The sequence below is a fragment of the Protopterus annectens genome, chromosome 14.part0 (assembly GCF_019279795.1).
Source record: "Protopterus annectens isolate FY-2018-M chromosome 14.part0, PAN1.0, whole genome shotgun sequence".
Taxonomy (NCBI): Eukaryota; Metazoa; Chordata; order Ceratodontiformes; family Protopteridae; genus Protopterus; species Protopterus annectens.
In genome coordinates this window covers 232,210,133-232,234,142 of record NC_056748.1, presented here as the reverse complement: position 1 = coordinate 232,234,142, position 24,010 = coordinate 232,210,133, and the positions used below count along the sequence as shown (strand labels likewise).

Genomic DNA, 24,010 nt, shown 5'->3' with positions numbered 1-24,010 from the left:
GGTAAGACTTGGTCCCTCCTTGCTTGTTGATGTACCAAAGTGCTGACATGTTGCCCGTTTGAATTGCAATCGTCCTGAGGGGAGAGCTTCTTGAAAGGCCTGCAATGCTAAAAGTTCCACTCTAATATGCAACTTGGTCTCTTTGAGAGACCAAGAGTCTTGGACTGTTTTCTCCAGGTAATGCCCCCCCACCCTAACTGGGAAGCACCCGTGGCCTCTATGGCCTTGGGCTGAGGGGGAATGAATGGATGGCCTTGCAGAACCTATTCTGACTGAATCCACCACTTGAGATCTCTCTTGCAAATCTGAATAATACATATTAGGGTTGACATAGGTTGATAAAGTAGTGATCATTGTATGGCTAGCATCCATTGTAGAATTCACATACAAAACCTGGCTAACGGCACTAGAGTTATTGCTATTACCATTGATCCTAGCTTGAAGAACCAAGTGGGCAGAAATTTTGGTGCTGCAGATTACTTTCTTGACCTGTACTCAAAATGTTTAAATTCTTAGAGGAGGCACTGAAGCTACCATTAACTTTGTGTTGAACAAAGCTCCTATAAACTCCAACTTTTGAGTAGGTTCCAAATGAGATTTTTCACAAGTTTATGGTTATCCCCAGAAAGGAGCATGTTTGAAAAACCTGATTTCTTGCATCTAATGCTCGATGCCTGGTCGGGGTGGTAAAGAGCCAGTCATCTAAATATGGAAACACTTGGAATCTTTGCAGTCTCAAGTGAGCTGCTACTATTGCCATATGTTTGGTGAACACCCTAGGGGCTGTGGTAAGACCAAAGGCCAGAACTCTGAATTGGTAATGATTGGCTCCCAGCTAGAAGTGTAAATACCTTCTGGAGCTCCTGTTCATCCTTATGTGATAGTATGCATCCTGAAGGTCTATTGAGCACATCCAGTCATCCTTGCATAGAAATGGGAGAATGGACTGAACTGTGACCATCCAAAACTTGGTGCATTGAACTGATTTGTTCAGGTTGCTGAGATCCAAGACTGGTCTCCAGTCCCCTATTTTCTTTGCACTACAAAGAATTTTGAGTAAGTTCCGGATTCTATCTGGTCTGGTGGGACCTCTTGGATTACTCTTTTTTTAACAGCTTTTGTATTTGAAGTGCTGCCTATGACTTGGTGGAACATTGGGGATTTTTCTTGAGATTGGAGGAGAAAGGAAAAAAAGGTATTATATAACTTCTGCAAATGATTCTCTGCCCCCATGTATTTGCTATCTCTAGGAAGGCTCTCTGGTGCAGGGATAACTGACCCCTGACTGCCTCCAGAGGGGAACGGGACCTCCTTTCAGGAGTGCTGGAAGGGTCTGTCAAAACAGGAATATCTGGACCATTGGGTTTGTGAGCCACTTCTGCCATGAAGGTGGCATCTACCATTGGAGTCCCCCTCTACCCCTGGGGGAACCTCCTCCACATGTGTCCTTGAAAGGATCCTGGGACTTTTTTCAACCACATTTTTCCAGTGCCTCATTAATTCCTGCAGAACTATTTTTGAGGCATGGAAAAATGTACACCCATGGCAGACAGGGTCTTTCTGTCTTTTTCACAACTGGATAAAGTGTCCTTAACGTTGGGACCAAATAACAACATCCCATCAAAAGGGGCACTGATGATTGAAGACTTGAAGGACTCTGCAAAATCACATAAGGGCATCCAGGTGTGCCTCCTAATAGAAATGCCAGAATCTGCTGCCCTTAAGGGTTCCTTCAGATGGATGCGAAATTAACCTCTTGGAGTAATTGGAAACTGATTGCAGGGTAGCCAGCTGAGAGGGCACAGATGCCTGTACCTCATCAGAAATGGATCCAGAAAGGGTATCCGAGAGATCTTTAACTAGGTCTCTCCGTAACCTGGTGAAATGTGCCATATAGTTCAAAGACCTTAAGACAAAGGGCGCTGAAGCAAGAAATACTTCCCAAACGTACCCAGCAACTGAGACTCCTTCTTTGGAGGATGAACATTGGAACTCTCTTTGGCTAGTTCCTTCTTAGTGGCCATCATCAGCACCATGGCATCAACAGGCATCCCTTTTATCCAAAATTGTCTGTCCTCTGGTGTTGTTAAAATCTTGTCTGGTCTCTGAGGGATTGGTTCACTGGTGTCCGGGGTGTTCAATGACTGCAGTGAGATCAAATGTATGAGTTGATCGGTGGATGTAGTCACCCAGGAGGTAGACGGGATAGTACCGAATGCCTCCAAGAACACAGACTCCTCTGATGAGGGATTGCTGGACTTACAGCTACCTCTCTGTTTCAGGATTTCTTGGATGTCTCCAAACTGGACATCTTCAGGAGTGACTTGGGGACCCTTCTTCATCAAAGTCTGTATCTTCCATGACTGACTCCTTGGGGGAGTCCTAAGTGTTTCTTCTTGTATGTTCTCTTCTTAGGGACCTCCTCAGTCTGTCTTAGTCGAGGATGCTGACAAGGCTCTCTCCATGATGCCAAAGGCAGATCCCCTCAGAGAGGAGCTCGGATCCATAAGGGCAAGCCTCTGAACCGAAGTCCCTCCCTGTTCGGAAGAGAACTCCCCTAAGGCTGAAGTTGGAGCCACACTAACCTGTGCCAAGGCTCTGAGGTGTAGAGATGGCTCTGAGAACTTCAGAGTCAACTGTGACACCCCGGACCCAACAGGGTAGCTCTGGCTCCAAAAGCTCTCCAGATCTGATGTAACTGAAGAGCTCAGATCAAGCTTTGGATCGAAGGATAAAAATATTTTCAGATCAGATGGGCCCAGACGAATCGGATCTGGTATCTCCAAGACAGAATATGGACTCAAAGGAGGAACTTGCACAGGAGGAAGTAGTGGAAGGTCATATCTCCTGACCCAACTAGGTACGAGCTGACAAAACACTTGACAAGCTCTGTGCTGAGAGAATTCTTCTCAATAAGCTCTCCACATCTTCCTCCATAAGTCTTCTGGAACAGTGAGTGGACACAAGGTAAGGAGACCTAGGTCTCTCCAGAAATGGAGAATTAACTCTGGATGGAACAGGGTCCACAGAGGAAAAGTATCTGGTCTGTGAAAGGGGCGTGGAATGAGCCATGAGATCTGATGTTTTTGGTGTCAGATCTGTAGGAGTCTGATGAGAAAAATGCCTAGACCTCAAGCTTCAGATCTGAATTGAAGTCAGATCCAATAACTCCTTAGTCAGATGTCTTGGATCAGAGTGTGACATCGGATCTGATACGTTTGCTATTTTCTTTTTGGGATCCAGTAAGTCAGTTGGATCTGAAATAGGTAATGTCTTTGATTTCCCAGATGAATCAGTAGAAGCTGTTGAGGTACTGAGCGAAAAGATCTTTTTAGTTTTCTCAGGGGAAGCTTCAGATAAAGCCTCATAAAAAAGGAGGAAAGTAACCCTTTAAGAATCAATTTATTCTTATGCTCCACCAAAGCTCTAGGGTTGAAAGGGTGGCAAACGGAGAAGTCCCCCTGGAGGTGATGATGTCCTAAGCAGTAAACACAAAGAATGTGTATCTGAAAGTGGTATTTTATGACCGCAATCCATACATTTTTTTAAACCAGCCAGTTTCTCTGCATCCTGTATGGAGAAAAGTATCTTAACAGAATTCCAGAGAGGAATATAGAAACAGAAATACATTTTTTTTAAGAAAAGGGGAAAACTGCCAACAATGATATTATAAGAGAAAAATGCACTTTAAAGTTTAAGGAAGGGAGAGAGAGTACTAACAACTGTACGAGTACAAAAAAGTAAAAAAAAAACGATAAGGTTTTAGACAAAAAGGCTAAGTGTAATCAGTAAATAGATGGAAACAGGAAGTAAAAAAGATTTTTAAAGAGAACAAGGATTCACTTATCTTAATTATGAAGAATTGCTCAACAACACTGTAACACCACATATTTCGCTGGAAGCAGCAAATGAGATTGGAGATACTTGGGGTTGGAGCATTGTGGGTAAGGGAGTAGCTTGAGAGTTTTCTGGCTGCTACAAGCTTTTGCAACGGCTGAGTCAGATCTGAGGGATTGAATCCCAACCCATAAGATGAAGGCAGAATGAAAACTGACAGCATCAGATCTAAAGGCAGCTGAAGAAGGCTTTTGTTGTTGAAAATGGTCTGGCTCCTAATTTGTTTCTGTCTTTACTGAAAATAAAATAAAATTGGAAAGTAAATATTTACTCGGGGTGGTGGATAGTGTTGCCACCTATCCTTTTTTTTCCCAGACTGTCCAGAAATCAAACTTATTGTCCGGTAGTCTAGAAAACACTTTACAAACTCCAGTATTCTGTTTCAAAAAAAACAGACTACCAGAGTTTAAATCAGCAGATTTACTACGCTTTTTCATGACAGGAAAAAGAGGGCATTCCTCTTGCATGATGTGACAATGATGGCATAAAATGGGTTAAAAGTGGGCGGGTCATGGGTGGGGTTATGGGAGGTGTGGGGGGATGAGGCCTTAGTCCGGTTTTAGCCACAACAAAAGGTGGCAAGTCTAGTGCTAGAAGTGTTTTTGTGTTTGCTGTATATTGTTTGGTCCCTGCACCGTGCTTGAATTGGGAATATTACATATCACAACTTAAAGAATACTGGGGGCAGAAATATAAAAGAAAAGAAAAAAAAAAGAAGTTATGTACTCACTATAACATTCCATGTTTGTTGTCCTGTATCTTGCCTTCATTCTTGCTGGTTGGGTTCGGAGCTGAACTCGGCTCCGACTCGGCTGTATACTAAAGCTCGAGATCTTCTACTGGCTCAAGGCTAGAACCTATCCCATGGTGCTCAGCGGCTGTTCCCCAGATCTTGTTTGAGGGAGAGAGCTCCCTATGACATGTCTAATATCCAGAAAGAGAAATTATATGAAATATACTGATCATAAATGTAAAAAGGAAGGCAAGATGGGAATCAGACCATATTTGCCAATTTTGTAACATTCCTCTAGATCCTCCAGGAGGGGGGATGGTTGGGTGGGATATAAGAATGAAGGCGAGATACTGGACAACAAACATGGAACATTATGGTGAGTACATAACTTCTTTATGCTATGTTGTCCTATCTCGCCTTCATTCTTGCTGGTTGGGACAGAGTCCCCAGCATCTTTTCTCTTGGGTGGCTCAAGGGAATAAACTCTTCAGGACAGTGGAACAAAAGGATGCCCTGTTCCGGAAGGTCATATCTAGTTTGCAATGAGAGATGAAGGTGTGAGGATTAACCCATGTAGCAGCAGCACAAATTGAATCCAATGGAAGTCTGGATTGAAAGGCAATGGAAGTGGACACTGCTCTAGTTGAATGTCCTTTCACTTGCGGTTCTTTATCATGAGAAGGATAAGCATATTTGATCATCTCAGTAAGCCATTTGAACAAAGTAACTTTTGAGACTGCCCGGCCTTTTTTTGTTTCTGAAAAGGACAAAAGCAACTGATCTGACTTTCTGAACTCTCTTGTCCTGTGTAAATAAAAACACAGTTGTCTATGTACAGCCAATTGGTGAAGCCTATATTTTGCCTTGTTGTTATAATTAGGAAAGAACACAGGCAATTCTACAGATTGGTTTAAATTTGTTTCAGAACAGACTTTTGGTAAGAAGGAGGGATTTGTTCTGAGGGAAACTCTATTGTTGAAGAAGATCAAATAGGGAGGACGGATGGATAAGGCCTGCAACTCTGAAACCCTCTTAGCTGAGGTAACTGCTGTCAGAAAGAGAGTTTTCCAGGATAAAAATTTTAAAGAGCAAGAGGATGCTGGTTTGAAAGGGGGAAGAATCAATGCCACTAATACTAAATTTGGTGGAAGAGGTTCTCTTACAGGATGTCTTAACAGAAAGGTGCCTCTGAGGAAGGTATTGCATAACTTGTGGGACATTACACTGGATCTGAGTTCCCCCACATGATAATTGGCTATAGGAGCTAGTTGAACCTGAATAGTAGCAGCCGCTGCTCCTTGATTAAAAATTTCTGCCAGGAATTCCAAAATTTCAGGTATAGAGGCTGTAAAGGGATCTATGTGTTTCTTGTTCGCCCAACAAGGGAACCTCTTCCATTTGCTCGCATAAAGTTTCCTAGTTGTCTTTTTATGCAAAGATACCAAAATGTGGCGTACTGCCGGGGATAATTCTGGAAGCCTGGCTAAGATTGGAAGTGGAGAAACCAAGCTGTCAGCTTGAGACTCTGATGGGCAGGATGGAGCGTTCCTGACTGATGCGTCAGAAGATCTGGCACTGGGTCCAGGATCCATGGGTCCTCAGGAAAGGGAACCAGATCTGACAAGACCAGTATGGAGCAATGAGAATTAACCTGCGACTCAATGACTTGGCTTTCTGAATAACATTTGGAATCAAAGGAAAAGGGGGAAAAGCATAAAGAAGTCCCCAGGGGCCAATCGTGGAAGAGTGCATCCCTCGGTGACACTCCCAGAGGGGAAATGAGGGCAAAGTAGTTGCTGCATTTGGCAATGAAGGGAGTGGCAAAAAGGTCACCGCAAGGCTGGCCCCATTTGCGAAAAATTTGATTCGCAACTTCCTGATTCAGGGACCACTCTTGACGCACGAGAATAGCTTTGCTTAGCCTGTCTGCTATGATGCTGGATTTCCCAGATGTGTGTTGCTGTCAGAAAATGTTGAGAAAATATTGCCTATTGCCAAACTCTCTGGGCCTCTCGACATAGGGGATAGGATCTGGTTCCTCCCATCTGTTGATATACCATACCACCGACATATTGTCTGCCTGAATTGCAATGGTCCCCGTGGGAATAGAGTTCTAAAATGCTTGCAATGTCAGAAGCACCGCCCTCATCTCTAGGACACTGATGTGCAAATGGTATTCATGGTCTTTCCAAACCCCTTGGACCGTCTGTCCCAGATAATGCCCCCCCCACCTATCTGGGACACGTCTGTGGTTAGTATAGCGACAGGATGGGGAAGTACAAACGGTCTGCCCATTGTTACCTGGGTGGACTGGATCCACCAAAGCAGACCCTCTTGCAGGAGTCTGTAATGAGAATCTCGTGAGACATGGGTAACTCCTGTATGGACCATTGAGTGAAGAGTAGCCACTGTAATATTCGCATGTGAAGTCATGTCAGGGGAACTAGAGTTAGTGTCACTGCCATAGAGCCTAGGACCTTGAGGACAAATCTTGCCTGAATTTTTTTCTTGTTGAGCAAGATAAGCACTTGACTGCATAACATTTGAATCCTTTCTTGAGGCAGTTTTGCCAACATGTCATTTGTGTTTAAATCTGCACCTATAAAGGTAATACTCAGTGATGGCAGCAAGGCAGATTTTATTGCATTTACAGTAATGCCTAGTTCTGAGAATAGATGGATGATGTAGTCCTTGGCTTTGATTAGTAGCTGCTTGGTGGTGGCAGTTAGGAGCCAGTCGAAGTATTGAAACACCTGGAATCCTTGACGTCTCAGATGAGCCATGACTGCTGCCATGCATTTGGTAAACACTCTGGGGGCTGTGGTGAGTCCAAAGGGCAGAACTCTGAACTGGTAATGACTGGCTCCCAGCCAGTAGCATAGAAATCTTTTGGAGTGCCCGTCCATCTTTATGTGGTAGTATGTGTCCTGAAGATCTAACGAACACATCCAATTGTCTTGTGCAGAAAAGATTGTATAGACTGCAGTATTACCATCCGGAACTTTGACTTCTTCACCAACTTGTTTAGTCTGCTGAGATCTAATATGGGTCTCCAGTCCCCTGTCTTTTTTGGAACTAAAAAGAACCTTGAGTAAATTCCAGATCCTAGATGGTCTGCGGGGACTTCTTGGATGACTCTTTTTTCTAGCAACATTTGAATTTATAGTGTTACTTGATCCTTTTGACCAGGTGGAATGTCTAGGATAAACTTTGACGGATGAGATGAACAGTGAAAAGGAATGTTGTAACCCCTGGATATAATGGACTGTATTCAGAGTTGGACAGTCAGGCCTCCTTTCAGGAGCGCTGGAAGGGCTGACCAGAGAAAGTATCTCTGTCTCCCTAGTTCTGCAGACCCACTCTGCCAAGTGGATGGCATCTTCCATTGTTATTTCCCCCTCTGCCCCTGGGGAAAGATCACCACGAGCATCAAATAAGGCTCCTTTGGACTTCCGGAACCACATCTTTCTGCTCTTCTGATCTTTAGGGTCTGGTAGCGGCAGAAAAATGGACTCCGACGGCAGACAGAGTCTTACCATCTTGTTGGCCCCTAGTGAGAGTCTCTTTCACTTTTGGCCTGAACAAGGACAAGCCATCAAAGGGGGCATCAATAAAGGAAGATCTGAAGGGTTCAGCAAACTCGCAAAGGCGAATCCAGGAATGCCTCTGAAGAGCTATTCCTGTGCCTGCTGCCCTGCTTGCTCCATCGGCTGCATAGGAAATGAGGCACATGGAGGAGTTAGTGATAAAGGTTAAGGGCACATGGAGGAGTTAGTGATAAAGGTTAAGGTTGCAAGCTGAGAATTAATCTTATCTGATAAATCCTGGGCTGTAGCACCTTGTAGGGTATCTCCTTGCTCTTTTAGGAGATCCCTCTGAAGTCAGGTAAATGTGATAAATAATTTGGCGACCGCAAGGTAAAGGCCGCTGAGGAGAAAGTACACTTCCCGTATCTGTCCATCGTGCGAGACTCCTTATTCGGTGGATGGATAGATGCAGAAGTTCCAGCTAAATCCTTCTTTGTGGCCGCAGCCACCACCAACGCATCTACTGGAACTCCCTTAATTAGATACTGTCTGTCCTCTGAGGCCGTAATAAAATTATTTGGCCTCTGTGGAACGGGGTCCACTGATTCCGGACAGTCCCACACCTTTCAACTCACTACACCCAGGAGAGGGTCGAAAGGTGGAGACACCCAAGAGGTGGAGGGGTGAGAGCCAAATGCCTCCATGTATACCGATTTATCTTCAGAAGGGGAAAGGGACTTCCAGCCACCCATCTGCTTAAGGATCTCCAGGATGTCTGAAAGAGAGACATCCTCAGAGGTCGATCGTGGGGATCCTTCTGAATCCTCCAAGTCAGTATCAGAAGTGACAGACTCAGGGGTGTCTACGTGCTTCCTCTTACACTGTCTCTTCCAAGGGACCTCCTTGGGGGGATGTTCCGGGGAGGTATCAGAAGAGGAGGTTTCATCCACTGGGGTTTCCTGGGGCACTGACTCTCTACTCTGTGGATGATGAAGGGATGATGAAGAGGTGGACACCGGCCCTTTTTTAGGAAGAGAGGCTGAAGCTGAAGGTGGAGCAGACTCAGTGGAGAGCACACTCAGTATCACCTCAAAGGCACTGTAATCCTGGGCCAACAGAGACTCTGGTCCCGAGGGGCTGGGAGATCTCTCCAGCACCGAGAAGGGTGGCTCTGGGGCTGATGTAGGAGCAGAACTCACTCGAGCCGAAGCGCCAAGTGGGAGAGTCGGTTCCAGCATGGGTCCAACTCGACTCTCCCCTCCAGAGTCAACCAGGGGAGTGTCGACCTTCAGATCCCTTGATGGAAGACAACATCGACAAGATCGGAGCAAACATCGGAGACGAGATATCGAGAGTGATTACTGGCTCTGCCAGTTCCAGCACAACGACTTCCATACTCTCTGGCTCCAAACTATGAGGAGGAATCAACGTTATCTGAGGTACAGTTGCCGGCTTCACGATCCGATGGGCTGGGCTTGAGAGAATTTCTGCTAGGGCTCAGGTCTGGAGCAACCTTTTCATGACCCGCTCCACATCATCGTCTGATAATCTGGAGGATCGAGAGGAATGGCTTGATGATTTGTGGCTACCTGCCGCAGACTGTAACAAAGATTACGGCACTGAATGAACAGGTTCCAAGGATGGTGACAGACTCCTTTTTCAGCTCTGCAATGTTTCCAAAGACACAGATGGAACTGAAGGAGGACCAGATTTGTCGGAACCGATAACTTTCGGATCTGAAGATGCTGGATCTTTGAAACTGCTTGATGGCTCCGACACAGGCGCCAATGAAGCAGCCTTTTTAGACTTATCCAGTTTAGAGGTCTGATTACCTTCTTCAACTTTTAACAAGCCCCTTAAAATGAGCTTATTTTTCCTCTCCTGTAAGATCCTTGCTCTGAAGCTATGACAAATGGAGCAGGAGTCTTGGAGATGGATTGGTCCTAGACAGTAGACACAACTTGTGTGTCCTTCTGTTATAGACATTTTCTGAGTGCATGAATCACACTTTTTAAATTCAGATTGTCTGTGCTCCTTAACAGATTCTTTAGACATGTTTTCTTGTGAAAGAAACTAACACAACAGTAAATTTTAACTACTATAAAAGGTAGATGGAAAAGGCTTTTTTTTTTTTTAAACAAGAAAAAATGGAAAGGATAGGGAGGAGGATAAGTCTCTAAATTAAACGACAATGTCCTCCAACCCGAGGAGACGCCTCTAATTTAAACGGTGACTCCTTAAGGGAGGAAAGAAGGTGAAAGAATCCTCTAACTGAAACAGATTCTTTAACTAGATAAGGAAAAGAGAGAAAAACAAGGCCCAAAAGGACAGCCGCAAGGAAAATATAGCCAAGAATACTACAAACACACAAAAAGGCACTATACTGTAACTGGGAAAGGTAATCTAAGAAGTAGTAGTACATTTTAGGAAAGTTAGCCAGCAAACAGAGTATAATATTAAATTTTACTAGCCTGAGCCAGCAAAGACAATCCCGAAGCTTCAAGGAGCAAACAAGATCTGGGGAACAGCCGCTAAGCACCATGGGACAGATTATAGCATCAAGCCAGTAGAAGCTCTCGAGCTTTAGTATACGGCCAAGTCAGAGCCGAGTTCAGCTCTGAACCCAACCAGCAAGAATGAAGGCGAGATAGGACAACATAACATCAGTTATTTGAACAGTGAAAACATAGCCCACTTGGATTTTCTCAGTCAGTTCCAGAAAATATTTGTACTATTTACTATACCTTACAAGTAAGGTTCACAATTCATAGACATAACTCCACCACAAAGGCTCTGTCTTATACAGCCTTTCCACTAACAAGCTGTAAAGTAAAGGTCATGGCTGCAGGCCTTCTTTTCAGCTCCCAGCAAAGTTCTTTGCTTAAACTTCCTTCAGACCACATACACAATAGGTCTTAAGTGTGCCATCCAAATGCAAGAACCATGAATCCTTATGTAAAGCCCTGGCTCTACTCTACGGTGACTCTCCAACACAACAAATCACCTTCTTGTTTTTAGCCTTCCAAGCTACAGCCACTAATACACCACTGAATAGGTATTTACCGTCTCATTATTCTAGCCAATACAAATAAATATCTGGTTAATTTCTATGTGAAGTTAAAGACATAAAGCACATTTAAAAGGATCTATCCCATTTTCCATTTTCAACACACAAGATGTTATATATGTATAAATATGTATATATACAGTGGATATAAAAAGTGTAGAAACTCCTGTTAAAATGCCAGGTTTTTGTGATATAAAAAAATGAAACCACAATAAATCATTTTAAAACTTTTCCCACCTTTAATGTGATCTATAACCTGTACAATTCAATTGAAAAACAAACAAATATGTTAGGGGAAAAAATATAAAAAGTAAAATACTTACAATAAGCTGGTTGCATAAGTGTGCACACCCTTAAAGTAATATTTTGTTGAAGCACCTTTTGATTTAATTACAGCATTCAGTCTTCTTAGGTAGGAGTCTATCAGCATAGCACATCTTGACTTGGCAATATTTGCCCACTCTTCCTTGCAAAAATGCTCCAAATCTGCCAGATTGCGAGGGCATCTCTTGTGCACAGCCCTTTTCAGGTCACCCAATGGATTTTCTATTGGATTTAGGTCTGGGCTCTGGCTGGGCCATTCCAAAACATAAATTTTCTTTTGGTGAAGCCATTTTTTTGTTGATTTGGATGTATTTTTGGGGTCATTGTCATGTTGAAAGGTGAAATTCCTCTTCATCTTTTTACCAGTAGCCTGAAGGTTTTGGGCCAAAAGTGACTGGTATTTGGAACTGTTAATATATCCCTCCACCTTGACTAAAGCCCCAGTTCCAGCTGAAGAATAGCAACCCCAAAGCATGATACTACCACCACCATGCTTCACCGTGGGGATGATGATCTTTTGGTGATGCGAGGCGTTGTTTTTACGCCAAAAGTACCTTTTGGAATTGTGGCCAAAAAGTTCAACCTTGGTGTCATCAGACCATATCACATTTTCCCACATGCTTTTGGGAGACTTGATGTATTGTTTTGCAAATTTTAGCCAGGCCTGGATGTTTTTCTGTGTAAGAAAAGGCTTCCATCTTGCAATCCTACCCCATAGACCACACATATGGCGAATACAGGAGATTGTTGTCACATGTAATACACAACAAGCACTTGACAGAAATTCCTGCAGCTCCTTCAGTGTTGCTGTATCTCTTGGCAGCCTCCCTGACCAGTTTTTGTCTTGTCTTTTCATCAGTTTTGGAGAGACTTTCAGTTCTTCGCAACATCACTGTTGTCCCACTTTTTCTCCACTTTTTGATGACTTTCTTCACTGTGTTCCATGGTATATCCCATGCTGAGGAAACGTTTTTGTACCCTTCTACTGACTGATACCTTTCAACAATGAGATCTCTTTAAGGCTTTGTAAGCTCTCTGCGAACCATGGCTTTTGCTGTAGCAGGCAACTGAGTAAATGTCAGGAAAATCCTACTAGGACAGCTGACCTTTATTTGGGGTTAATCAGAGTCTCTTCTTTAATTCACGGCAGGTGTGCACCCAAGAAGACTGAATGCTGTAATTAAATCAAAAGGTGCTTCAACAAAGTATTAGTTTAAGGGTGTCCACACACAACAAAGTATTAGTTTAAGGATGTGCACATTTATGCAACCAGCGTATTTTATGTTTTTTTTTTATTTTTCCCCTATCAGATTTGTTTGTTTTTCAATTGAGCTGTACAGGTTATAGGTCACATTAAAGGTGGGAAAAGTTTAGAAATTATTTACTGTGGTCTCATTTTTTTATACCACAAAAACCTGGCATTTTAAAAGGGGTGTGTACACTTTTTATATCCACTGCATGTATATATATATGTATATGTATTATACATACACACACACACACACACACACACACACACACACACATATATATATATAAGTTATGTACTTGCCATAACATCCCATCTGTTTTATCCATGTTCATTCTTACCCAACAAGTGGGTTTGAATCTGAACCACTGATATGATTCAGCCATAGCTAAAACTCATGGTAACCAAATCTCTCGAGCTTCTCTGCTACCCATAATGCACCTCACCTACCTCAGATCTTGTTTGCTGCTCAATAGAGAGTAAAGATGAAACTGGTTAATGAAGAAGGCATATCATGAAGTCATACATAAAAACAATATACAGGTATTTTGTAAACACTCATTCCTCCAGAAGTCTTAGGATGGGGTTGGTGGGAGGGAAGTTGAGGAAGAATGAAAATGAACAACACATATGTAACGTTATGGGAAGTACATAACTTCTTTATCTGATGTTGTCAATTTTTATTTTATCCTCAGCAAGTGGGCAGTGTCCCTAGCTACCTGTGTCTAGGGTGGACTCAAGGAAGGCTATTCCGGAGCACCACAGAACCAAATGATGCCCTGCCTCTGGACACCAGATCCAACTTGTAATGAGTCACAAAGGTATGGGGAGTAGCCCAAGTTGCTGCTGCACATATGTCATCCATGGACGTTCTTGAATGAAAAACTGTGGAAGTCGCCATGGATCTAATAGAATATGTGGAAGAGTAATACCAAGTTTAGTGTAAACAAAGGAAATGCAATTTGTCAACCACTTTGATAATGTAACTTTAGAAAATGTTTTTCTCAGAGATGGTTCAGAAAATGAACAATTAGTTAGCTTTTCTGATTTTCTCAGTCCTGTGTAAATAAAACTGTAACTGTCTATGAACATCTAGTAAGGGCAAGATATATTCTTCTTTGGTGGTAAACCTAGGGAAGAATACTGGCAAGTTAATAGCCTGACTTATATTGGACTCTGACACCGCCTTAGGCAGAAAAGATGGATTGGTATGTAAGATTACTCTATCTGTGTGGAAAATTAAGTATGGGGATTTAGAGGACAATGCTTGAATCTCACAAATTCTTCTCACAGAAGTTATGGCAACTGAGAAAATTGTCTTCCATGTAAGATATTTCAGATCACATGTACCTGCCGGTTCAAAAGGGATTGTGTGAGAGAATGTAGTACCATATTCAAATCCCATGGAGGGGTAGGATCTTTAAAAGGAGGTTTAATGAGGAGAATACATTTTAAGAAAGCCTTGCTCAATTTGTGAGAAGCAATACAGAAGCCATTAAATCCAATGTGATAATTGGAAATTGCTGCCAGTTGCACTTTAGAGAGGAACTAGCGCCATTTAGAAATAAATGCACTAAAAAGTCCAAAATGTAATCAGGGGCTGAAAAAGGGTCAGAGATGTGCTGTTGTGCCCAAATAACAAACCTTATCTATCTTCCTTGTTGAGGGCTTACAGGAAGATAAAATTATATGCTGAACAGGTGAAGAGAGCATGGATTGTCTGACTATTACTGGAATCAAAGAACCTAAGCAGTCTGCTTGAGGTTTGGGATATCTGGCTGTGTCATACCAGTCAGGTGAGACAGGAGGTCCGGAGTAGGATCTAGGGTCCATGGAGGATGAACCAGGTGAGACCAAAGGAAGGGAAAACAAATTTGTCAAGGCCAACAGGGTGCAATGAGGATTACTTTTAGTCTTCAACTGGGCAGCTTTCTGTAGAAATTTCAGAATTAGTAGAATTGGCAGATAAGTACAGAGAAGACCAGGGGTGCCAATCATGGAGTAGAGCATCCCTCGGTGACTTCCCCTGTGGAGGAATTTAGGCAAAGTAGTTGCAGCACTTGATGTTTAGGGGAGAGGCAAATAAATGGCTGCAGCAAGGCTGGCCTCATCGACAGAAAATCTCATCCACCACCATTTCATTGAGGGACCACTTGTAAGGAGGACGAATGCACCTGCTCAGTTTGTCTGCTATCATGTTGGATTTCCCCAGAATGTGCATTGTTGCTAGAAAGTGGTTAGAAGAGATTGCCTACTGCCAGACCCTGAGAGCTTCTCAACAAAATGGGTAGGATCTGGTTCCCCCCTCTTTTCTGATGTACCATACAAATGACATGTTTGCTTGAATTGCAACCATCCCAGAGGGGAAAGCATCCTGAAATGCCTGCAGCCCTAAACAGACAGCTTTCATCTCCAGAACATTTATGCAAAATTGCTTCCTCTGGGGCCACGTGCTCTGGACTGTCCTTCCCAGATAATGGCCCCCCCACTCTATCTGGGAAGCATCCATGGTCATTATGGCCTTGGGCTGTTGGGGAATGAAGGGACATCTTTGAAGTATTTAGTCGGACTAAATCCACCAACTCAGGTCTCTTTTGCATGCCTGAGTAATTCTTATCTGGTGAAACACTGGTTGATAAAGGACTGACCAATGAGTAGCCAGCATCCACTGTAGAATCCTCACATGAAACCTGGCTAGAAGAACTAAAGTTAATGCCATAGTCATCAAGCCTAAAGTCCAAAAGACCAGACAGGTTGGGATTAAGGTACTCACTATTATATTTCTTACTTGTGATCTTATTGAAAAAAAGGCAAACAAACAGACCTAGAATTAAGAGAACCAAAGGCTCGCAGATCACACTTAAAAGGACAATTTATTAGGTTAGCGCTTTTGGAAACAAACAGTGTTTTTCCTTCTTCAGACAACATGCAGCCATTTTAAAATGCTTATAAAGGAAACATATAATACCAATTAATCAATTAATTGAGCTAAATAACAAGTTTTAAAGTAACAGATCCAAATTAGTACAGTTTTACTAGCCAATAGGTTATAACTAGGAATAAATACCCTTTAGTCCCAGAATCCAAACTGACACTTCCTAATACATATAAAAGTGATTGTAAATATAAAAATGCAACTAGAAAAAAATATTAATCTAATCCTACTACATAAAACATAAAAAAATTATTGAAACATATAAAAACAGGTAACCTAAAATTAATAATTAATAATTATTTAAATTAACTAAAGGCTCACGTAATCCATCTTCAAACTTTTATCTTTTTAAAGACAGCAACTTTAAATGTTGTCTGAAGAAGGAAAAACACTGTTTGTTTCCGAAAGCGCTAACCTAATAAATTGTCCTTTTAAGTGTGATCTGCGAGCCTTTACTTGTGATCTTATTGTCTAAACTCTGTGTCGTGGTAGAGAAGCGATGGCCGATTTTGTATCGAAAAATGCTCCTATAAAATCCAATCTCTGAGTTGGTTGTAGTTGTGATTTGTTGCAGTTTATGGTTATCCCCAGAAGGGTGCAAGTCTGGAGAACCTGATCTCTTGCGTGTACAAGCTGAGCGGAAATGACCCAGTCATCCAGACATAGAAACACCCGGAATACCTGCAGTCTGAGATGAGCTGCTGCTACTGACATGCATTTGGTGAACAACCTGCGGGCTGTGGTGAGTTCGAAGGGCAGTACTCTGAGTTGGCACTGACTGGCTCCCAGCTGGAAGCGTAGGTACTTTCTGGATCACCTGCTCATTTTTATATGATAACAGGCATCCTGAAGATCTATGCAGCACATCCAATCCTCCTTGCCCAGAAATGGTAGAATGGACTGAACCATGACCATCCAGAACTTGGTTCATTGAAGTGATTTGTTTAGATTGGGGAGATCTAAAATTGGTCTCCAGTCTCCTGTCTTCTTTGGTACTAAAAATAACCGTGAGTACGTTCTAGATCCTATTTGGTCTGGTGGGACCTATTGGATGACTCTCTTTTTCTACCAGCTTTTGAATTTGAATTGCTGCTTGATCCCCCTGACTGGGTGGAAAGTCTGGGATTTTTCTTGGAGTTGGAGATGGAAGGGAAAAGGATAATCCTCTGCACCCAAGTATCTTTTAAGTCTAGCCAGGCTCTCTGGTGCAGGGATAAGCACCCCCAAACCATCTCCAGAGGTAGACAATAGGGTTCCCCCTTATTATCTCCAGAGGTGGACAGTAGGGACTCTGTTCAGGAGTACTGGTAGGGTTTGTCAAAGCAAGATTCTCATGAACACTGGCCATTTCTGCCACAAGGACAGCATCGCCTTTAGAGATTCCTCCTCTGCCCCTGGGAGAACCTCCTCCACATGTGTCTTAGAAAGGACCTTGAGACTTTTTGACACATTTTCTGACTACTCGACCAATTCCTGGAATAGGATCTTTGGGGAGCCAAAAATGTATGCTTACAGCAGACAAGGTCTTCCCATCCTTCTTACACATGGACAGCATTTCCTTTACTTTACGGTCAAACAGCATAGTTCCATCAAAAGCAGCATTGATGAAAGAGGATTCAAATGGCTCCACAAAATCACAGATGTGCATCCAGGTATGTCTCTTCATGGAAATGCCTGAACATGCTGCTCTTGAGGTTCGTTCCACTATGTTGGAAACTAACCTCACAGAAAAGTTGGATATAGACCGTACGACTGCCAACTGAGATGTTATAGAATCTTGAACTTCTTCAGAAATGGTTCCTGTGAGAATATTTGACAACTCCTTGGTCAAATCCCTCTAAAGTCTAATAAAATATACCAAATAGTTCAGTGACCTTAGAGCAAAGGTCACTGGAGCAAAGACACACTTCCCTAATCTGTCCATTGCACATGACTCCCTGTTAGGGGATGAACAGTGAAACTCTCATCAGCGAGTTTTTTCTTCATGGCCACTGCTATGACAATGGCGTCAACTGGAACCCCTTTTTTCCCCAGAAATGTCTGTCCTTAGGTGGTACCATTATCCTGTCTGGTCTCCAAGGTATGGGTTCTGTGGAGTTGGGCTCCTTCCATGCCTGCCGAGAGACCATATCAACTAGCTCATTGGTTGGCGGAGTCACCCAGGAGGTAGAAGGTCCAGTACTGAAGGCCTTCAGGAGAACAGATTCCTTGGATGTTGGGTTGGAGGGAGTCCAGCCATCTCTCTGTTTCAGAATTTCTAGGATGTCTCCAAATCAACATCATTGAGAGGTGACCATGGGGACCCTTCGCCTTCATTGAAATCTGTGTCTTCAGTGATGGACTCCTGTGGGGAGTCTACATGCTTCCTCTTACACGTCCTCTTCTGGAGCACCTCCTCAGTGGGTGCTCTGGGGAGGTACTGGAAGAGGAAATCAGAATTCCCTGAGGGGAAATGTGGGTCTTTGGTACTGAATGCCCCAGAGGAGAAAAGTGGAGAGGTTCTTGATACTGAGACAAAATGGTAGTATATATCTAATATCCAAGGAGGAAGGCTCCATCAAATCTGCTGAGGCAAAGAAAACTCTCTGCAGTCTCAAAGACAGCTCAAAGGAGCAGAAGAGGAGTTCTGATCCGAGAAGGCGATCTTCTGAATCATCACCCCCCCTTCCAATCTGACAGCAATGCCCCTGAGGTGGAAGCCAGAGATGAACTGTCCAGTGCAGAGGCTCTGAGGCACAGAGACGGCTCTGAAAACTTCAAAGTTGAGTACTGCACCCCAGATCCAACAGACAGACTTCAGCTCCAAGAGGTCTCAGGAAGCAGGTGGACTGGATGTCTCAGAGAAGATGGATCTGGATGGCTAGGATCCTGGGTCTTTGAAACAACAAACAGTGTCAGAGAAGGAATTGTGTTGTGGAAGGCCGGACAGCCTGACCCAGAAAGGTAGGCACTGAAGGGAATCCAATCTGCTCCTGTGCTGAGAGAATCTTCCTTACCACTCTTTCCACATCTTCTGTACGGCTTCTGGAAGAATGAGTGAAGTATACAGACAGAGATGTCAATCATTGCAAAAAGCGGGATGGAAGTCAGTCAGGGATAGGATCCACGGACGAGGAGTACCTGGTGCATGGAAGTGAAGGCATCTCTACAATTTCTGTCGGTGTCTGATTCGACTCTATCAAGTTCAGACCTGGTAGAGTTGAAAGTGTCTGCACCAATGAGTCAAAATGTTTCTGCACTCTCAGTTTTTTGGGATCAACAGTTGAGACCGGGTCCTTTAGGCTTCTCTTTCTAGAAGATTCAGAGGAAGAAGATTTTGAAGATGAAGGCCTTGATTTAGGTGATTCAGATATGGCTTCTCCAAAGGAAGACGGCAAAAGACCTTTTAAAAATCAACTCTTTCTTATATTCCGTAAGTGCAGGGATTGAAGCCATGGCAAATCAAGCAATCCTCCTGTAGATAAAGAGGGCCCAGGCAATAAGCACAAAGAGTGTGGGCATCGGAAACTGGCAATTTATGCTCACACTTAGAACATTTTTGAAAATTAGCAGGTTTGTCAGCCATAATGAACAATAATGCCAACAACAAAACAAATGAAATGAATTATATTGAGAAAAGTTAAATATGATGGACAAATATTTTTTTTTTTTTTTTTTTTTTTTTTTTTACCAGAAGAAGAAAGGGTAAGAGAATCAACAAAGTTGTATGGATTGAAAGATACTAGCAATAGTATCTAAGAGGTACAGAGTATTACAGAAAATATAGAAATATAGTAAATTCAAATAAAAGAGAGAGGAAATGTTAAGTAACGATTTGAGAAAGAGAGACATAGAAAGACATTTTACTTATCTAAATCGTACAGCTCGAGAGAGATTGTAGACCATTGTCTGTTAGATTGAAGAGTCAAACGAGATCGGAGGTAGTTTGGGGAGGTGTGTTATGGGTAAGGGAGAAGCCAGACAGATTTGGTTACCGCGAGCTTTATCAATGACCAAGTCGGATCCAACAGTTCAGATCAGAACCCACTTGTTGAGGATAGAATGAAAATTGATAACAAAAAACATGTGTGTGTTTGTGTGTGTATGCATACACACACACGCATATACATATATATATATATATATATATATATATAGATATATCATTTTTTTTTAACTCAAGGGCAGTGTATGGCATATATATATATATATATATATATATATATATATATATATATATATATATATATGTATGTATATATTTATTTATTTAGCACTCATGTGATCGATCATGATAAACTGTGTGGGACAACCTTGACTAAATGACATGCAAGAAATGACATTCCAGATAAGCTTGCAAAATGATAACATTTTTATGAAAGCAGAATTCCTGGCAACCATTCATCTAAAATCTCTAGAGGTAATGTAAAAATGAGATTGAAATGATTGCACAGAAGCATACATTCGACAATTTACTTGCATGCTATCTGTAAGATGCACACTATCTAATTCTTTAAACCTCTTGCTACTTTGAATTCAAGCTAATCAGCTGCAAGGTTGTGACTGCTTAAGTTAAATTATTTTAAAAAATATATAATCAGCATAAAGCCAGTTATCAGAAGCAACCCAGACAGGTTAACTAACTTGCTCAGAGTCACACAATGTGCAAGTGAAGGCAGTGGGAACAAACCTAGTTTTTAAGATATAGCCTGCCAGTGTTGGGGGTGAGGGGGGACAGTGATAAACCATGGGCTGGATGGCTTTCTGAAGAGTTCAGTGAAAAAAAAAGACTGCATTGTTTTTAATAGAGGCAGAAAGACCAAATGAAAAACTTAGGTTTCTCTTACTGGGAAAACCTGAGAGAAGGATAAAAAGCTTACTGACTACCTTAGTGTCAAGCAATATATATCTTTACAAGCGGATAAGAGTTAACCACATTTCCAGCTTTGCAGCCCACTGCCTTAACCAATATGACATAATACTTCCTCAACAAGTGGTCTTGGCAGGATGAAGCGAAAGTATGATTACTCAGTATATAGCAGCCAGACAGTGAATCAGAAACACTCACATGTTCAGCTCCTGCAGAGTGTTTTCCATTGCCTGTCGATTCCTTTCATCCTCTTCTAGCCTCCTTTGGAGAAAGGCCTGCATTTCTGCTAAAGTTAATGCTTTATGTTTTACCTAGGAGTATAAAATATGAATGTTAAGACACCAATCAAAATATTTGTTTAATTAAATGATCTGCCCAATATTTACCATAATGGATATTCTTGGCATCAAGGGTAGGCAAGAAATTAGTGCCACTCCAGAAAATATAGAGGCTGTTACATACAGACATAAACAACATTCTTCACTCAGTGGACAGTAACTAATATATAAATTTGCTAAAGTCACAAATCAGAATGTATCCCCTAGGTTCACTATTGTGTATGCTTCATTATTGTTTTTCTTCATTCAGTACAATGGAATCACTTAGAAATACTGATCCAAAATTCAGTACTGGCATGAAATGTAATATTTACCAGGAAGGCACTAGCAATTCACAGGCTGGTGATTCAACACATGCTTTTAAATTCTCTTAATAATAAAAGTCTTTTGGCTTTTCCTGGTTAGGGGTCACCACATCAGATCACCGGTCCGCTAATGACTGGCAGTGGATTTTTACGGTGTCGAGTTGCCAGCCCGCTGCCCAACCATCAAACAAGGAACACCCAGACACACAAGCACCTACCTGCATGTTTTAATGTTCACTCAACCGCGGGGAGGACATGCAGACTCCACAAAGAAGGCACTCCAGCGAGAATCTAACCTCTTGCTGTGAGGCGACAACGCTAATCACAGCACTACCATGGCCTCTCAAATTTCTTTAATAATAAGATGTAATATTGTTTTTCCTAGTAAAATGAAAGCATTCTTTCTAACTGATATAAAATCTCTGAGTTTCAGAACCAACCCACCGACTAAATAGTTTATTTTAGTTTTAGATGATACTATTGCAAACATTATTTGTCATATAGCCTTCAAGTCTACAGTTAATCTTCTTCTTCTTTTGGCTTTTCCCAGTCAGGGGTCGCCACAGCGGATCACCTGTCTACTCATGATTGTCAGTGGAGTTTTACGGTGTCGAGTTGCCAGCCCAGCGTCCAACCTTCCACAGAAGGCACACACACGCACGCACTCACACCTAGGGCCAATTTAGAGTGTCCAATCCACCTACAGCATGTCTTTGGGATGTGGGAGGAAAGCGAAGCACCCAGAGGAAACCCATGCGACCAGAGCGAGGATATGCAGACTCCGCATAGAAGGCATCCCAGCTGAGAATTGAACCAGAGAACCTCTTGCTGTGGGGTGGCAGCAAACCCCTGCACCACCATGGCCGCCCCAGCCTTCAAGTCTACAGTTAATAATTAATATAATTTAATATAAGCAGTAGTATGCGTACCCACTCTGCTGTGTTTTATTACTGCAACTATTGTTTGGGGGAGGGCAAAATGGAAAAGAAAGACAGAGAGTCAGAATTTCAGAAAGTGATACCTAGAAGAATGCTCCCTGCCATCTGCATACCTCTGGAAACTTCTATTTCTTGCATGCATTTTAAATGAATGTATTATCTGATGTTACTTTTCCTTCAGTTTCTTCTGACTAATCCAGATAATGAAAGAACCTGGTTTCTTAGCCTTTTTCATGTTTATTATGGTTATCCTTGGAGGCATGTAAATGAGAACCATTAAGCATACTAAAAGGAAAGTTTTACAGATGCTAACTGCCTTATTGGATTTAGGATCCATCTCAGCAAGATTCTTAGTTAAAAATTAATTAATAACAGAATGCCATACCCTCTAATGCTGATGCTGTGTGAACATAATTACCTGCCATAAGAAGCCATGATCTGCTTCTCAGAAGAGCATTTAAACTAATATTTTGAGGAATCATAATGGAAAATATAAGTTGAAGAAAAATTTGATATGAGCCTCTGACATGTAAAGCAAGGTATCTCAAGTTATTGTACAAAATATATAGATCACTACTTGACAAAGGTGGTCAAGACTGCTGATGGAAACAAAATGGATTGCTCACCTGTGTGGCCAATCTATGTCTGGGAAATATACAATGGAACAAAATGCATCCATATAAATGTCCATCTGCTCATGAAATAATACTGCCCCTATGAAATTAGTTTGTTGGACATCATCTATACATTTTAGAAAATGTATTACCTGTTCTCAGAGAAGACAGTGTAGAGACACATTTTAAATTGCTACCAGGAACTATTCCATACCCACCTCTGCTTAGTCTTTCCCATTAGTATGGTTATAGGTTGGTACTAAGCTATCGGCCCTAGGGCCTATACAAGCCTAGCCATAACAATTCCCTGGATATTTCTTCCCACAATATTTACTTCCCTGGACCCCTGTCTAGCAGGGCGACTGACATGATCCCCGGGGTGAATCTCCTATCTCCCATCCAATCGTCAAGGTTCCTTTTGAAGTGGGCCAAGGAGGCGCTCTGCTTGACATGTATGAGCAGTCTATTCCAGAGTATGGGGAGTCACTGGGTCAGGAACCTATCCCTCCAGCATGTTTTGTTCGTTGTGATGACAAGGTTTAGATCCCTGGAGCATGTGGATCTGAGGGATTGGGATTTCTTTAAGTGGAGCATGTCCAACAGCTCAGGGTTTGACATGGCCTAGTATGTTAAGCAGAGATCGCCTCTTAGTAGACGATATGCCAAAGAGTATAGTTGGAGATTTTTAGATGGTCAGCATAGGGCATCTGCTTTAGGCCTGTGATTCTTTTAATGAGGTATTTCAGTGGCCTTTCCAGCTGTTGCAGATGTCTTGTGAGGTACATACCAAACGGGGCATTGTACTCTATAATGGGTCTAATGAGGGATGAGTACAGTGGAACAATGACCTCCTTTTTCTGGATGAAAAGCCTTTAGTGATGAGGTGTGTCACATAGAAGGATTTCCTGACTGTTGTGGCAATGTGGTTATTTAAGGTGAGACCACTGTCAATCTGTGTCCCTAAGTCTCTCATCACACTTTCGGTGTTTAGTGTACTCCCACCTATGTGGTAATTCATGGGTACATGGTTTTTTCCCAAAGGGGATAACTATACATTTCTTGGCATTAAGCTTGAGCCCATGACTCTGGCACCAAGCATATGCTTCTGTAAGGCCCTTTTGTAGAATATCCACATCATTTGGGGCTTCAATAATGGCTCCCAGTTTGCAGTCATCTGCGAACATTGTTAGCCAGAGTCCCTTAGTGTTTGACTGTACTTCAGAGAGTATAGTGG

The 24,010-nt window shown here is 42.3% G+C and overlaps 1 protein-coding gene across 1 annotated transcript in view; it reads right to left on the bottom strand.

Annotated features, from left to right (window-relative positions):
* Positions 1-24,010, bottom strand: part of CFAP43 (cilia and flagella associated protein 43) — a 3,581,735-nt gene that overhangs the window by 447,385 nt on the left and 3,110,340 nt on the right. Inside the window, exon 33 of the mRNA XM_044055952.1 lies at positions 20,780-20,892. Coding sequence (XP_043911887.1) covers positions 20,780-20,892 — 113 coding nt within the window. The remainder of the gene's footprint in view (positions 1-20,779; positions 20,893-24,010) is intronic.